Raw genomic sequence first — 17,977 nt, forward strand, 5'->3', positions numbered from 1 at the left:
GATCAAATCGGAATGGAAAGGGAACCGAGGGGGAAACAAGGTTAATGTATTTTGGCTTTCAAATCATATACATAAATTATTGAGAACAATGAAATTCGTATATGAAGATTTGATACTCCTATATTTATTAATTGTAATCTGTGAAACTTTTAAATAATATTTGGAAAGTTGTTCAACAAATTGCGATCCTTCATAAATACTAATATTAAAATAAGAGTTAATATAATTAATTACTTCACCCGTCTACAAAAATAATCTTATTTGTGGACAACATGGATTTTAATTAGAAAATTGGTAAAATAAAAAAAAAGATGAGAAAAAGTAGGTCAAGTAAGAGATATAGAGAGAAAAAGTAGATAAAATATGAGAGAGACGAGATAAAGTGAGAAAAGTATAAGTGAAAAATAATATATTTAAAGAAATGAGACTATTTTTTTAAAAATCCGAAAATTACAAAATGAGATTGTTTTTTGTGACAGGTGGAGTAGTACGTAATAATTATTAAAAAAATAATAACTTTACCCGTGGCATCCTCCGATTGATAAAATAAATTGCCAACTCTGTCATAAATGAGTCGGGAATGATGTCGGAAATATTACTAACCTCAAATCCCTTGGTAAATGCTCATGGATCTTGTATGGACGATAAACACCTTGGTAATTGGCGTGTTTTTTTGTAGTCACTGGTCTTTTTCCTTTGGGAGGAGCCTCAATCCATCGACGAGCTTCAGAAGATCTTTGAATCAAAAACATGTATGTCTGATATTTATTGAATTAAATGAGGTTAAATATCTGGAAATTTCGGAGATGTTTACAAGATTCTATTAAAAAAATTATTTAAACTGATTTTTATATTCATCATAAACAGTAGTAGACCTGTCAAAATGAATATCGGATACTTGATAACCAAATCCGAAAAAGTCGGGTAATTGGATACCCAAAACTTGATTTTTTGGGTTTCGAATTGGGATTGGGTATGAGAATTTTGGATTTTCAGGCATCTAATTCGATTTTTTTTTCAAATTAATAAATAATGTAATTATTCTAATTTTCTAATAATTAAATATTAAAGACTTACACAACTGTATTAATTCTAATTTGCGAAGGTGGATATTCTTAATTATTTACAAACGCAAGTACCCAACTCTCTGCTTTATATTCTAACTAGTGTTAACCCACGTGCGATGCACGACGGATATTTTTTCATCATATAATTTTAAATTAATTGGTTAACTAAAATGAGAAACAATATAACTATATAAGATTTAAAAATATAATATATAATAACAATTTAATAATTAGATACTCCTCAATTCATTTTACACCTAAAGACATAAAATTAAACATATTCAAAATGGAATCAAGACAAACACAATTATTTGGACAAAGATGAAGAGAATATATCAAGCGTTGACAGTTTTGAAAAATATGTTTAAAACAATCCTTCATATAATTACAAAAAAAATGTAAATCATACTTTTAACAAAATAATGAATCGATAACTCATAATATTCAAAATGTCAAAATTATGACCATAAAAAAATTCGAATAATAACATTATATTAAAGGGTTGAATTGACATTATTACATTATGACTTTTTAAATGTTGGAGCATTTATCTTTCTTAAACGTGGCTTATTGAAACATGAAACATCTATACTGTGTTTTTTATGCAACTTTACAATTCTCAATACTGCAAATTTTCTTTTTGTAAAAATATATGTAATATATTTATTTTACTCAGCATGCTCACCTATAGATAAGATAATTAGATTCTTCACATAAAATTAGTTGTATTTCAAAACAATTAAGTGCTAAATCCTAATTTCAAAGTATTATTAGTAAACCAAAATCTGGTAGCAGACTATTTTATTTTGTTTGAACAACTAAAAGTTTGATCGACTTGATTTTGCTAGGTTTAATTATCTCATTGCAAATATACATATATACTTATAAATACATGAATTTATTAATTCATCATAAGTGATCAAATATATTTTTGTGACACCACTTAATATAATTATAGCGCTAGTGACAATATAAATACACAAAAATAAAAAATTGTGTAAATATGAAGATAAATATTATGCATATTTCGAGTTAAGGATGTTACAGTTCCTACCTCTCCAAGAATTATAGTAAGAAATATTGGGATAAAATTCTTAAACCATATATACACGCGGTACTCTAACTATTGCTATCAAAGACAAAAAAATGAATGAAATGGAAATTACAATAAAAATTATAAAATAAACAGAACTATTAAGTTTAGTCGAGAAAAACCCTATTTCCGCAAGACAAATTACATCACGATTAGTGCTCTCAGATTGACATATTATCCTCGAAGATGAAACGACTTCCTCCTAACGTATATTGCATCTTAAATCCGCTAGGCACCGATGAACTTGATGGGGCTCCAAAGATTGAACAACACAATGGTCCTAAAATGTACAATAAAATGTTGATAGCTTGAAAGAGAATAAAAAGTGCTTTTGTTGGTGTGTAATTCATTCACAACTCAATGCTTTTTATAGGCAAAAAAAAGGACATGAGAGATCATAAAATTAAAACATGATAAATTATAAAATTAAGACATGGAGGTTAATTTGATAATCAATTGCATATTAATTTAATCATTTTGGAATTAATTTGATCACAATAAGAAATCTTAATCACGTGAATTCATTTACATTTACAATAATATGAAACGTAGGAGTATATAGTTATTGACATATCATGGCCTCAACAATGAAACGGTCGTCATACACAAATATTAGTACACATAATTAGTATTCTTTCTCACAATTAATTAGCTATGGTGTTGTAGTATTCATTCTCATAATTAATTAGTATTAACTAATTAGCATGGCCTCAATATCTTAGCCAAGCGTTTAGTAGTATTCATTCTCATAATTAATTAGTATTAACTAATCAGCATGGCCTCAATATCTTAGCCAAGCGTTTAATGAAAAACGGTTAGAATATTTAGATAGTCATATCATTTACACTTATATTAGATAATATAAGTAATTGCAATGATACCTAAAATTTATAAATATTCAAAACTATGCCAAAAACTCACCTTTTATACCCGTGCTATGCACGGACTAAGATATTTCCAAAACATTGATAGTTAGTTTTTATATAATTGAGACTAAGATATTTCCAAAACATTGATAGTTAGTTTTTATATAATTGAGACTAAGATATTTCCAAAACATTGATTGTTAGTTTCTATATAATTGAAACAAAATTATAAACAATATTATTATTCAAAAATTATAAACAAATGATCATAGCATATAATAGCAATGAAAAAAATGAGTAATAAAATTTTAAGTTATATGAAGTTAAAAATATTTACAAATCAATATTAAAACATAATATTCAAACATTAAATTATAGATAGAACTTTCAACCTCATCCTTGAAAACTAAAATCCTTATCAATTCTAAAACCTTTTTTATGACAACCAAGAATGCTACAAAACCACCACAGACAGTATATGTTGTTTTTCGGCCCACCTAATTGTTGCATATAATAACCGTGAGACTAAAAAATAAAGCAAATTTACATCACACAAAATAAAAATAAAAACCTAAAGAATGTATAATTACCACTTCTCCTAATGCGATTTAAGATATTGTTTATCAAAAGCTATAATTTAAGATTGCACTGGCTCCTAATCGAGTCTCATTTCATTGCAATATAGTGACCCTATACAATAAAAACCCAAACCTTGAAACCTAAATCATAAACCCTTAACTTTAAAATATACTCATCATGACCAACAAATGAGTCAAATAGCAATAAAATTCTCACTCCGTCCCAGTTCAATTTTACTTTGTTGATCACTTATTCAATTTTGAGGGTTTTAGATATGTATTCGATATCTTACACTGGGTCGGCCTACGTGATAATCCTTATTGATAGTAGATGTTTTTTTACCTGAATCAAGCATCGATTCACCCAATGATATTATTTACTGGAGTCGAAGTAGTGTTTTGTTGAAGCTAGACTTGTATTCTATCTAATCAAATAATTGTGTTTCACGGGTGCAAGGAATGGAATACTATACGAAGGCTCAAATAACTTATTATATTAGATGTTTTATTACTTTTGAATTATACATAATTTAACATTAGTATAGTTGTTATTTATAATATTAAACCAAACAAATAATTAATTTAAATAACAATCTTTACTAATTTTTAAGTGAATCACAACTAATTTATAAATAATAAAAAATTGTCAAACATGAATAATAGTGTATTGTTTAAAAAATAAAAAACTAAATCAAATTTGAATTTCTTAATTATAGTGTTTTGTTATAACTAATTTGTTTCATATTTAACATTAAATGTAACTAAGGAAACATAAGAGTACAAATCTCTATGTTGAAATCTCTAATTACAAAACTACAGGCAATCCTCTAATTTTTATATTGATCAAGATTAATAGTGACCATTCAAAAAGTGTACGAAATCTCCATTAACATTAATGATGGAGAATTGAAACTAAATCAAATTAGAATTTCTTAATTATAGTGTTTTGTTATAACTAATGTGTTTCATATTTAACATTAAATGTAACTAAGGAAACTTAAGAGTACAAATCTCTATGTTGAAATCTCTAATTACAAAACTACAGGCAATCCTCTAATTTTTATATTGATCAAGATTAATAGTGACCATTCAAAAAGTGTACGAAATCTCCATTAACATTAATGATGGAGAATTGTTGGTTGTTTAGCAATTTAGCATCGATTATGATCAAATAATACATGTCTCTTATATCTAGGCCTAAAAATTGCTTCCAATATTGCATATATAAATTGTTATTTTTAAAAAATAAAATATCCCTATAATATAGCCTCAAAAGACGACTCTATCATATATAAATAAATATATATTTTAAATAATTATATTTAAATTATGTTAACAAAATTAACATACGCTCCGAGCATATTTAGTTCAATAGTGAAACACAATACGAAGATATAAAAAATATACTTGTTGAGCTCCTAAGTTTTATTTTATACATATTGAAATATTCAATGATATGTTATTATAATATTCCTGCATTACAAAAGAAATTAAATGGATCATGAGAGTTCCAAAAATATCATACAATATGTAAAAATGAAAATAATGACACAAATGAACACAATTAAACGCTAAACATGAAAATTGGTTATTTACTTTAAAATTACCTTATTTCGTAAACTCTTTTAGTATAAAAAATAGTTAATTAGTAAAAATTCCAAGCGAACTTCAAGTTAAGAATACAAAATCAATGAATCTAAAGTTGAAATTAACACGTCAAACTTAAATTAGTGATAAATGTTAAAATAGTCAAAATAAATCACAAATTATTTTTGTAAAAAAAAATAAGAATATAACAATATTTTATATCAAAGCATATTGTTAAAGCTAAAAATATATAACCTTAGCTCACTACATTTAAATAAAGAAATATAAACTAATAATAAACTAAATGTTTTATGCTATATTTTTGTTTTTCCTATATCGACGCTTGTTTTTTTCCTCGCGCAGTGTGTTAAGACTTTTTTTCGCTTCATCAACTCTTTAGTATACCATTTCTTGGAGTTGGAGGGGTGATTTTTGTTCCTGAAATAGATGAGTAAAGATTACATAACATACAATGATATTTTACACCCTAACCCACCGTTAAAACTTATATATATAAAAATCTTTCAACTTGTAAGATATAACATAGTAATAGTTCTAACTATTGTCAAGGAAAATAGAAAAAAGAAAGTCATAGACTATATTAAATATAATCTACTAAAATCAGTAGGTTTAAAAGATATTAAAAAAATCTAAATCCTCAAAATTAGTAGATTTAAAGATATATAAGATCAAAATTATCAGCAACATCAAATACATTATTAAAAAAAGAGTGCATAAAGTCATAGGAAATTAAATGATTGTGAATTTAGAATAGCAAAAATCATATTAATAAAACAAAAGAAAAAAAACAATTCTCCAATCACAAAAAATTGAAAAAATGGGTGAATTGGGATGGTGCAAAACAAACATATTAATACACAAACGAAAAAAAAATCCTCATATAAAAAACTGATTTCATGTTAAAGCAATATTGAAGAAGAGTAAGAAAAATTCCTAAAATCAATAAAAATTTATGCAAAGCATTCAACTAATTTCATGTTAAACAAATGGAAAAAAATCATCATATAGAAAACAATATTGACAAAGAGTAAGAAAAATACTTAAAATCAATTCAAATTTATGCAAAAGTTCAACAAAGAATATTATGAAAAACGATAGGAATATGATGATTAAAATCTAGCAAACAACATATTTATAGTAAAATATAGATGCCTCTCCATAACTTTTCACTTCCTCCATTTATTATGAAAAATGCTTTTTACCTTCCAAATACAAAACTTATAAACGTCCCCTTTAAATGTGATAAATACATTAGAAAACTGAATATTAAATTGAAAAAATTAATTAGTGGTCAAAGCTATAATGACACGTAATATTAATTGTGGAATATGAATGTTGTGATACATTGATTATGCACTCTTATAAATATTCAAATTGATACCCATAATTTATAAATATTTTAAAAAGTGTCCCAAAACTCAACTTTTATATATGTATAGATTTCTAACTACTCATAGTCATAGTCATAGGGTTTAAAAATTTAAGTAATTAAATATTAGAGTTACTTTTTAAAAATTTAGTCATTTTCTTTTAAGTATTAGTACTTCAAGTTTGTATTAAATTTAAATTACATGTTTGTATTTTAAAAAGTTTGTAGCTAATATTTAAAAAAATTATCAAATTTGAAATTAGAATTGGAAACCTGGTTATTCGGGATTGGATATTCGAGTCAGGTATCCGTGTACCTGAAATCAATTTTGAATAAAGTATCGGATAATAATAATATTATAATAATAATAACTCAAACTTAAAAAACTTTGTTAATAATTTTTTTTATATCTATACATATATAAAAGCCGAGTTTGGGCCGTTTTGAATAGTCATTTTTTATGCTAGGGATGTAAATACAATTTAAATTTTTTATTAAACTAGCCTCCACTTCGAACCCATTTAATGTCGGCAACTGTCATGTTTAGAATATTATATTAAATTACTTATAATTAGCATTTAAATTACCTTCTATATTAATCAATTAAATTTCAGTAAGAGAAGTATATTGTATCTGTCAGAATTGTATTAATAATATTCAATGCATTGTTATACTAATTACCATATAATAAGCATTATGTATCCAATGATGGCATTATTATGACATAAATTCCTATATAACATCATTACTTGAAAAATATATCACGATATTATTATTATTATTATCATAAAAATATATGAAGGACGGTTGCTTATTCATGTGAAATAATATAGAGATTGCACATAACAATTTTAATTTCACAATTCTTGAATCATTCTAAAGATACATTTAGAGTCATTATTAAGAGCCAGAGCACTAAGCGTTTTTAACGGCTACTCTCATAAATTCGATCATTGGATTATAATTAAGGAAATAAATATTTTAATTCTTTGTGATCAATGGGAAGTGAAAGGTTTTAGAAACTAAATTAATTATACATCTCCATAGATGAAGGTTATAAAAGAGGGTTTATCCAAAGCATATTTCAAAGCAAATCTTTTTTTCCGTCGTTGAATATGTGTCCTTTTCATGCATTGTTTTTCCACAAATGTAATCAAAACATTATTTTGTCAAGGAGTAATTTGGTAAGATTTTTGTATTTAATTATCTCATAGGGGCAATTTGGTAAGATTTTTTCTATATACCATGGAGATGTCGTGCGTAAATGTTGTAAATACATAGATGCATATAGGTGAGAGAATGCTACCGATTTTGATAAGTTCTAATGTATGGCATCGGAGGTAGTATGATAGTCGATTGTAGAGAATTCTTCTGATGTTTCCAATAGAATTTGATTGTTCAAATTATATTTGTGTATTACCATAGTGATGTCGTGTGAAAATGTCATACATATATGCAAAAATCGGAAGGGAAGATGAGTGGTCGTGGTGGTGCGAAGATTAGCATTTCTGTTTCTCATTTGCCATAGCCAAATTTTTCTGGCAATTGAGGAATTGGATTCTTCTTTTGTGGCAAGAATGAGTAGTTGATTATTTGATATATTTGTGTTCTACTATATTAATGTATTGTTTTAATCATTGTGGAGTATGTTTTTAGTACGTTATAGTTTATGGTAGAGATTATATATGTGATAATATCTATAAGTGTTATTTTGTGGTGACCCATTATGTATTTTTAAAATAAATTTTTGTATTAATGTACAGATGCTAGGTCAATACTTCATTTTATTATCTACTTAATTATGTATAGTTTGTATAGTAGTAAGTTGAGTTGTTCTATTCCCATAATCTAAGCCACAATACATAAGAGTAAAATTTTTGTCCAACTATATTTTAATAAATATATAAATAAATTGTTGGTAATATATTTTATTTTAAGAAGAAAAGGAAAAAGAAAAAGAAATTATGATGATAAAAAAAATTATAAATATGATGAAAAAAATATATAAATTTAGAAAATTCGTTCATTTTATTAACTCATTATAGTTTATAATAGATTTACTATATTTGTATTGTTACATATATGGTTAGTTTTATTTTTTTGTTTTGTGGAGTATAATATACATATTGTTTTATTTTTATAAATTCAATATGTATTATTAATAAAATTAAATATCTAGTCTTTTTAAATAGCTACTCTCTTATTTCTCTCCAAGGCGCTCTCTCCTTCTCTCCTCTCCTCTCCTCTCCACTCCCCCTCCCCCTCAATTGCCGCTCCTCAATATCTCTCTCCTTTCTAGGGGAATGATTTACCTTTCCTTATGCATAGTCTTTATTCTTCTATAAATTGAAACATTCACATATATAATTGTGTATTATGTTAATTAGGTCTTTCTTTTCTCGCATAAGCAGAGTTTAGGGAATTCTCGAAATTGATGGATGGAACCGACTGCAATACCGACTGCAATAAGAGGACAAAGATCAAGGTTAGATTTTTATTGCTAAAAAATATTGATGATTGCTATTCTAAATTGTTGTTTTATAATGTAGTGAAATATTGATGATTACTATTCTAAATTGTGGTTTTATAATGTAGTGTGGATCAGGGTTTAGGGTTGACAGAATCAGTGAGTTACCTGATGAGATCACATACATCATACTGTCTTTCCTACCCTTGAGACAAGCTGCGGCCACTAGCCTTCTTTCTCGCCGATGGCAGCATTCGTGGAAGCACACTTCTAATCTCGACTTTTGCGACCCACACGCCTTTTTTACCAATACCAAATCATGGCGTGCCAACAAGTGCCACCGTGTCCAAATGGTCAATTCGGTTCTTGAATCACATCAAGCCCTTTTCATTAAACAGTTTAAATTTTCGATTTATGTGCACAAATCAGCACATGCCACAATCACCAAATGGCTTGAATTCGCGCAGTCGAGACAAGTTGAGCGATTGGATTTAAACTTCCACAATATGATTAAGACTGAAAGGAGTGGGATTGTGTTAGAAGATTTGGTGCGAGAGATGAGGCCTATGAAATATCTCAAGGCTCTATCTCTCGCAGCTATGAAAGTGAGTGGTCAAGACATCTCCTATTTCCTCAAAAGTTGTCCCATGTTGAGGGAACTCAATATCACACAATCGTCTTTCACGTCTGATGTTCATGTCTCCGGCAATTTGGAGATTCTTCGGATACGTGGATGCACCTTTAGGAAATTCGTTGTCGAAATTTCTGCTCCACTTCTTTATGAAATTGTTGCCGATCTTTATGAAGTTTATTTCAAAGCAAAACCAGGCGCCCTACGGTTCAAGAATGTTCCAAGACTTGCCATAGCAAGTCTTGAAATTGCAAATCTAAGATATAATGCGGCCAATACTGTTGTTGCTTCAACAGTATCTTGCTTTACTTCCCATCTCCAAAAACTCATATTGTTTATCCCATACTCAAAACTTAAGGTTAGACATTAAGTTTTGTGAAATTTTAGTCTGTCCTTCCATTTTAAAAACTAGCATTTATGAAATTTGAATTTGTTCAAATTGTCTCATATGATATCTCAAATGAGAAATCATTGGATGATTTTTTAACTTAATTACCCAAATATCATTATGTTTTGAATTTTTTACTCTTTTTCTTAATATACATATAATAATTAGCTAGGAAAATGTTATGCTACATATCATCATTTGTTTAATGCATTTTAGCATTGTTTGGTTTGTTAATACATTTTGTCATTTATAAGGTTGATGGTGCTGATGATAGTTCACTGGTTGTCTTAATTTGGCAGATTCTTTTAAGGGAAGGGCTTCCTTATATGCCTAATCTAAAGGAGTTGTACGTTGTAGTTTCGCGTATCCATGCGCACCGCTGTCTTGTGCCGGTAACATCTATAATATTGGCATGTCCTCAACTTCAGATGTTCACATTCCAGGTTGGTATACTATTAGTATAAATTCAAAGTGTCGTCAAATAATATTTTCCTCATTTTATGATTTCTTACATATATGGATATATGCAGTTTTATGTGAATGAAACTGATGAAAGATGCCCAGACAACTATGAATGTAAGCAAATTTATATCTATGAACCATCGCGTTTTTATGGATGCCCACACAAACGTCTCAAAATGTTAAAGTTTCATGGATCGTGTGCAACCGATATCGTCAAATTGATGACCTATATTTCAGGTTGTTGCGTCGAATATCAAAAGATAAATACTTGTAGTCTACATATGAGTGAGACTCAGGTACAAGCTCATATGCGCCATATACAACAACTTCTATCCCGGTTACCTCGTCAAGTTGAATTCAAGGGTTTTTATTAATATTCATACACTTTGAATTCAAGTTTAGATAATATTCACGCACTTTCTTTGCCAATTTTGTGTGTTTTTTTAACTTCGATGTGAGTTCGACTTTGTTGTCCTTTGATTATAGACACAAAACACAAAATATTTATTATAGTGTATGGTAGTTACATTATTAAAAATGTGCATCGATTTGTAATTGTTTATTGAAAATAGTGATTATCGTTTCAAAGATTGTTCCCGCCTACATCACTTTTCGATGAATTGTAGTGTCATAATTAATCCTGTAGAGCTGTTAGAGTTGTTGATCTTAACCACGGATCTGTCAGAGCTGTTGATCCACCAAGATTGAGAGTGTTGTACATGAGCTAGTTCCAATTCATGAATATCCAACCATTCTTCATCTCTTGATCCGTGGTTGGCACGAGCATAGCAAGTCCAGGTTCTGTGTAAGGAACAGTGAAATCCACAAATCTTGATCTGTAACTTGTAATGGTCACATCTCCTACAGCTGCATCAATATTCTGCCATTGGAGAAGTAGTAGTATTAATTAGTAAGTTTGACATTGAAACAAGCAAGAGATTAATAGGAAAAAAACCTGTAGAAACACTTGAACAAGATCATCATAGTTCACATTTTCAAAAGAGATATACTCTATTGCAAGTCCATCTCCATAGGGTAATGACTTCAAAACTTCCTCAAAAACATCAATACAGAAACCAGTTGCTTTGACAACACCATCTGCATCCTTCCTTTTCAACATTGACAATTTCACTAAACCCTCTGTTCATAAGAACTTCGACTCTCAGACTTCTCCCACTCGAGCCATAAGGCACGTTAGTTGTTTTGCCGGGCCATATGATGGCAAGATCCTTCGAAATGCCATTCTGTTCTGTCCAAAATCCGACAGTATGCACTCCATTACCAATCACATTCACAATCTCAAATTCAGATGGTTATAACTGACCATCCCTCAACCCTTTAGAAAGTAAATTTTATGGAGCAAGTTTTGGACCACTATTTGAAGTTCCTAATGCTTCCAAATCTGTTAAGCCGCCTCCACCAGCCATTTTCTTGAATCTTGGAAATGCATCTGCGCCACGCTCCACGAATTCTGCTACAGCAGCTATGCTTTCATAAGCCCACAAACCAAAAACATTCAGATCTGTCCTTACAATCTCCGGATTCTCCTCATAAAACCTCTTCCTCCATCTTCTAACGAAGCTACTAACTTGGTCAGATTTTGGATATAAGCCTTCACACCTACTACTCCCTGCATTGCTTCAATACCTTCTGAATCCAATAAACTAATTAGCGGATCAGCAACTATCCACGCGTACCCCTTGCTCATCATTCCAGATTCCTTCGCCATTTGGAAGAATCGAGATGCAAGAGATGGTGGCATGTGAACCACGAACACCATTGCCTGCTTCTTCTTGAGCTCATTCAGTTGCTGAAGAATCTCATCATTTTTAGCAGGAGAAACTGCATTTTAGGATGAGACAAAAGCATTGCCGTTTAGCAGCTCCTCACCCAAAAATGGAACTAATCCACTTCCATATTTCGTATCCTCGTGGATAAAAACAACCTCCCTCCAACCAAAGTTCTTCACAACCGCAGCTACTGCCTTGGCTTGAGAAGCAGAGCACCATGATGATGTGATGAAGTATGGTGATTCGTGAGAAGATAGAGACGGTCTCGTAGCTGGTGATACTATTGGAACTTTCACTTTGTCACCAATTTCTATCACAAAGTCTGCTTGAATGGATGTTTGCAGCCCCAAAATCGCCACTACTTGAGTATTCTTCAGCAGATCAATGGCTGCATTCAGAAAAGGTTGACAAGAAATGTAAACTTGTATTGAAGGAAAAGAGGTGTTATGTTATAGTTATATATACCTGCAGATGCTGCAGAAACAACATCTTCGCTTGAATCCTTGAAATGTGGCACGATCACAGTGCTATAATTAGTGTTTTTGGAGTAGAATTCTTGAATGGCCATAGAAATGCATGTTTTGTACATCTTTCCGTGAATTGTTTGAAGATCAAGAATAACTCCGACATCAACCTTTGCAGCAGGCGCACTGAAACTGTTCAATGGAGATACGCAAGAGCTCATATACTAAAGCATAAGCAACAAATACAAGAGTGGTTTCTGCATTGGAAAGGAATTAAGAATCTAATAAAAATGTATCTACTTGGGTAAGGGATCGATGAAGCAACACTTACATATATACATACACATATGAGCATGCAAAATTCCAAATCTGGAAAAAGATAGCACTGACAAAAATCTCGGAACATGAAATGATCACGTAATTATGCTTACTAAGTCTTCGATTTTTATTAAAAATAGTGGACTTGTCAATCAAAACAATAGAAGATTCTGATGACGTGTATTCTTTTGCAGGAGAAGCTCTGACCAATTCTAGCTCATATTTTTCTGAATCTTGACAAAACAGGTAATGTTTTAGTCTTAATTCGCTAAATTTTATTCTTCAGGAAATTTCTGATAGTTTGCGTCCTAAACATGCATGCTAAATCTGAAAACAATATCATAATTTCCAATATCTGGTAAAAACTAAAATAATACTCCTGCTAATATAATTAAGATATTAAAAAGTTCTTATTTTATCAATAAATAAAATCCATAAATATTACTAAATCATTAGTTACACTTATAAAAATTACTCATATATTAATGTATCAAAATGTGCAGAATATATATGCATTTTCATCAATATATATATTAATAATGGACTACTCCGTATTTCTTTTCAGGGAAACTGATAGACTATTGTGATAAAAATGGAGAATGTATAACCAAACCTTTCATAGTTCATGACATTTCAAATACAACATTACAGCATAATTCATGTTAAAAAAAGCTCCAAACATGGCCATTATCGTACAAAAAAGTAGAGCTGATAATGAAGATAGGCCTGTAATCAAGAACAGCCCCCCGAAGTTGGTGACAGTTAGCCTTCTCGAGTCGGCTTCGCCAAACCATTTTCTCGAAATCCGATCCGTTGTTCCATTCTCTTTCATCTCCAAGATTGCTCTTGCGGCGAACCCTTTTGGAAGCCAAATCCAAAACCAGAATTGCTATCTGTGGCAGTAGTCGTTGAGGAAGAGCTTAATCGAAGGCAAGTTATCAACAATTGCATCAACTCCACCTCTGTTGCTGCCTAAACACACGTACTGTTCAAAGGTGGTGAAAACCTTAAGCTTCCAAGTGTCTGATAAAGTATAACCCAAAACTGCCCTCACCCTAAACAGATTTACCCTTCATTGTTATGTTGCGGAAGTCGCTCTGCGCAAAGATGTCAAGTTCGCAGTGTAGCTCGTCGATAGCACGAGCACGACAAATAGCCACACAATCACCACGAATCTGCTCTTCACTTTCTCCCCTGTCATCAAAAGTAAATACTGCTCAAATTCTACATAAATTTTTTTTAACTTAATACTCTTGCTTCTATATTGATCCGTCCACCAAAACTAGTCTTATTTCTATTTATGAAAAAAAATTAACCACCTTTTTTCTTTCTATTTCCTATTTTAACCACTTTTTTCTCTTTTTTTATCTCTTTACCAATTGTTTAAGAAAACTCTGTCAACCATAAACAGAACTATTTTCATAGAGGAATGAATATTATTATTATTATTATTATTATTAGTATTATTATTATTAATTGTAAATGATTGGAGTTAGTAGAACGTGGGAACTACTTGCTAAATATGGCAAAAGTGAAATAGGAAATGTAATGACAAAGATTAAGAAATGGCAAATGTGAAATGTAAAATCACCGGTAGAGTAGGACTTACTCTGTGATAAAGTTAGTGTTGAGAAGGCGAACCAGAAAATCATCCCTATCTGCTTGTGAGGCGGCTTCGTTCAGGCGATACTCGAGGAGCCATACAACAAAGCCGGTGAAGACGAAGGTGGCTCCGATGGCGAGCCAGAGCTTGCTTGTGAGAGGCTCCATGAAATCCCAAGCACTCTCTTTTTCCTTTATTGGGACAACGGTAGAAATCCTAGATTCTATGTAGGGAATGGTGAAGTCTACTTGCTGTGCTCGCGTGGCTGACATCGTTATATCTGCCACCACTGCATCAACTTTCTGTCAAAAAGTTTTAGTCCTTTGAAGAACAAAACTAACACAAGGGAATACAAATGTGAGTTGTGAATTCACCTTGAGTGCTAGCTGTTGAATGAGGCTGTCATAGTTATAAATAGTGCTATTTTGATCAGCATTTTTTAAAGGCATGTATTCAAATTGAACTGCATAAGGCAGTGATCTCATTTGCCTCCTCAAACACATCAATGCAGAAACCACTTGCATTAACTTTCCCTGTTTCTTTATCTATTGAAACATTCACAAGCTGCCACTTCATCGGCACTCCCACCCTCAGCTTCCTCGCATTCGCAGCCGCCGCTTCACTCGCCACACCACGGCCCCGAGCGTATGCTTAATATCACCACTATCGCCTCCCTTCTTCAGTCTCTTGGAAATCCCTTGATTTTCCCTCCAAAATCCCATATCACGTTCATGATCTCAAACACAGAAGGCTGCAATTCACCATTCTTGATCATGAAATCCCCACTCAACCCCTTTTTGAGGTGAAGTTTCTGAGCAGAGGAGCAAGTTTTGGACCACTATTTGAAACCCCTATTGCTTCCAAATCTGTCAAATTACCTCTACCAACGGCCGTTTTATTGAATCTCGGAGATGCATCTGCGCGTACGCGCTCCACGGATTCCGCTAGAGCAGTTATGCTGTCATACGCACACAACCCAAAAACGTTCAGTTTTGATGTTTCAAGCTCCATATTCTCCTGGCGAAACCTCTTCCTTCACGCCAACCACGCCTTGCATGGCCTCAATAGTCTCTGAATCCACAGAGTCTAGCAAACTAGTGAGCGCGTCCGCGATGATCCAAGCATAACCCTCCCCCATCATCCCAGCTCTCCGTGCCATCTTGAAAAAACGCGACACAACAGGTGGGAGCATGTGCACGACAAACACCCTCGTCTGCATCTTCCTCAGCTCGAACAGTTTTTCAAGAATCAGGTCATTGTCGAAGATTGCTGTCATGTTTGAGACAAGAGCATTGCTCTCTAACAAACGCTCGGTTAGAAAAGGCAATAGTCCAATCCCATAAATGGTGTCTTCGTAAACTAAGACAACGTCCCTCCAATCAAAGTGGTTGATGATTGCAGCAACTGCTTTGGCTTGAGAAGCAGAGCACCATGAAGATCTGATGAAGTATGGAGATTCTTGAGGGGATAGTGACGGACTCGTTGCTGGTGAGATTATTGGGACTATCACCAATATCTATCACCAAATCTGCTTGTGGCCCGAATATCGCTATCACTTGAGTGTTTTTTAGCAGATCAATAGCTGCATGGGAAGTTCAATTCTTACCAAATTTCCATAACTTGCTTAGAATGTAGTAATAAATATACATACCTGCAGAAGCTGCAGAGACGATCACTGCTCGAATCTCTGAAATAAGGCACGATCATTGTTTTGTAAGTGTTTTTGGAGTAGAAATCTTCGATGGCCATAGAATGCAAGTTTTGTACATCTTTCCAAGAGGTGTCTGCAGATCAAGAATGATTCCCACATCAACCTTTGCAGCTGTGGCGTTGGTGAAATGATCTAAAAGAAAAAGAAAGGTGAAGAAGATGAGTTTTGAAATAGGCATATTTGGCAAGTAAGAAGAATCTAAGATTGATAATTATGAAAATACTTATCAAACAAGTCTTGAAGGGGGATTTAATGTATATGTAATTACTCATGTTTTAGAGATCTAATTAATATGTGTTCGATTTAGTCAGCTTGAATTTGGTGACATTGAAATATAGTTATAATAGTGGCAATGTCAAATATCTTGAGTGAATAATCAAACCACTGAGTAAGTAACTCAGTCAGTCGATATATACTCCCTTATTTATGAATTCGTGTCCCTTTTAATACATTATTAAACCATGAAAGCTTTCTTGTAAGCAATCGTCCTGCCCCCCTTAATTAAAGTAAGAAACAAAATAATTACTCAAGATATTATTATAACAAAGTATGGTTGACGTTTAATTAGATAGAATTTGTAAAAATAATTAAATAGTGAAGTGCATATGCATTAACCGACCAAATTACAGTATAAAATTTTTCTTTAGGAGTAGCTTATTTTATACCATATGTTACCTTGGATGATATCTCTGACCAATTCTTGTATTTTATCTAAATAAGTTTTCTTTTCATTCGTAATTAAAGAAGACAAAATTAATATTGAACTAATTTTTTGCTTGGATTTAGTGCTTCACAAACTTCTCGAAAGGTCGAAAAATCTTAGGAGACTTTTAAATTAGTACTAATACTATAATTCAGAAGAATATTAGTTCAATACTAGGTGTAATAATAGTTAATGTTTAGATGATACCTCTCCACATAGCTACTATGACACTACTATCGTCTATCTACATATCTTTATCCTAGTTTTCTTTAAGCAACTGGTCTTCTAGTTAATAAAAAAATCAAGAAAAACACCGTAGAGAAAAATTAACATTAATATGTAGTAGTAGTAGTAGTAGTAGTAGTTAATTACAGGCCAATGAAGGATTATTAGAGAGAGAGGATTTTACAACTGTTGGATTTGTAACATTACAAGATGAGGCACCAAAGAAAGAGTTAACTGCATAGTTGCAGCCATGCAAATATAGGAAATTAAGACAAGAGAGATGTTTCCAAATGCGACTATTTCTGTTTAGTGCTAATAATCAATTGGTGGAGTATATATAATTATCTTAGTTAATGTTGGTTTCAAACGTAAGGGAGCACTAACTTTTTCATGCATCTACATACTACAACTAATTAGAATCTTCTTCATGCATTTTTTTGTAAGTAATTTGCTTTTCCTGAAACTATGTAAATCATTAAAGTGTTGCTTGTTCTTGCTAATTAAAGTAAAGTTGTTTCAACTTAGTATTTAATAAACTGGTGTGGAAGGGAAGCATGACCAGTTAACTTCCTTTTCTGCTTTAGAGGTGGACCCGCCGGCCACGGCTCCATTGCAGCGTCACGCACGGTGGACT

The 17,977-nt window shown here is 31.5% G+C and overlaps 2 protein-coding genes across 3 annotated transcripts; one reads left to right on the forward strand and one right to left on the reverse strand.

The window, feature by feature from the left end:
* The first annotated feature begins 8,786 nt into the window (after positions 1-8,786).
* LOC121801522 (F-box protein At5g03100-like) lies at positions 8,787-11,119 on the forward strand. 2 transcript variants are annotated; one of them, XM_042201030.1, is made up of 5 exons: positions 8,787-9,066; positions 9,177-10,037; positions 10,367-10,510; positions 10,598-10,643; positions 10,767-11,119. In XM_042201030.1, exons 1-5 carry the CDS (start codon positions 9,016-9,018, stop codon positions 10,901-10,903), a joined length of 1,239 nt encoding a protein of 412 aa, XP_042056964.1. In that variant the 5' UTR covers positions 8,787-9,015; the 3' UTR covers positions 10,904-11,119. The 2 variants fall into 2 exon arrangements, with proteins under 2 accessions (XP_042056964.1, XP_042056963.1); XM_042201029.1 differs by having other exon boundaries at positions 10,598-11,119.
* A 2,603-nt stretch (positions 11,120-13,722) lies between these two features.
* On the reverse strand, positions 13,723-16,639 carry LOC121800332 (glutamate receptor 2.7-like). The gene is made up of 4 exons (XM_042199905.1): positions 16,356-16,639; positions 15,079-16,286; positions 14,711-15,006; positions 13,723-14,295 (listed from the first exon to the last, which is right to left on the reverse strand). The coding sequence occupies exons 2-4, from the start codon at positions 15,226-15,228 to the stop codon at positions 14,157-14,159; spliced, it is 585 nt and encodes a 194-aa protein (XP_042055839.1). The 5' UTR covers positions 15,229-16,286; positions 16,356-16,639; the 3' UTR covers positions 13,723-14,156.
* Positions 16,640-17,977: the final 1,338 nt, after the last annotated feature.

The sequence above is a fragment of the Salvia splendens genome, chromosome 4 (genome assembly GCF_004379255.2).
Source record: "Salvia splendens isolate huo1 chromosome 4, SspV2, whole genome shotgun sequence".
Lineage (NCBI taxonomy): Eukaryota > Viridiplantae > Streptophyta > Magnoliopsida > Lamiales > Lamiaceae > Salvia > Salvia splendens.

Excerpts from the sequence above, each read along its gene's own strand:
- LOC121801522 (XM_042201029.1), top strand. The coding sequence starts at position 9,016 with ATGGATGGAACCGACTGCAATACCGACTGCAATAAGAGGACAAAGATC. Across the intron at positions 10,038-10,366 it reads TCCCATACTCAAAACTTAAG|ATTCTTTTAAGGGAAGGGCT; the intron begins GTTAGACATTAA and ends TTAATTTGGCAG. Across the intron at positions 10,511-10,597 it reads TTCAGATGTTCACATTCCAG|TTTTATGTGAATGAAACTGA; the intron begins GTTGGTATACTA and ends GGATATATGCAG.
- LOC121800332 (XM_042199905.1), bottom strand. The coding sequence starts at position 15,228 with ATGCAAGTGGTTTCTGCATTGATGTGTTTGAGGAGGCAAATGAGATCA. Across the intron at positions 15,007-15,078 it reads TTCAACAGCTAGCACTCAAG|AAAGTTGATGCAGTGGTGGC; the intron begins GTGAATTCACAA and ends ACTTTTTGACAG. Across the intron at positions 14,296-14,710 it reads AACACTAACTTTATCACAGA|GGGAGAAAGTGAAGAGCAGA; the intron begins GTAAGTCCTACT and ends TTTTGATGACAG.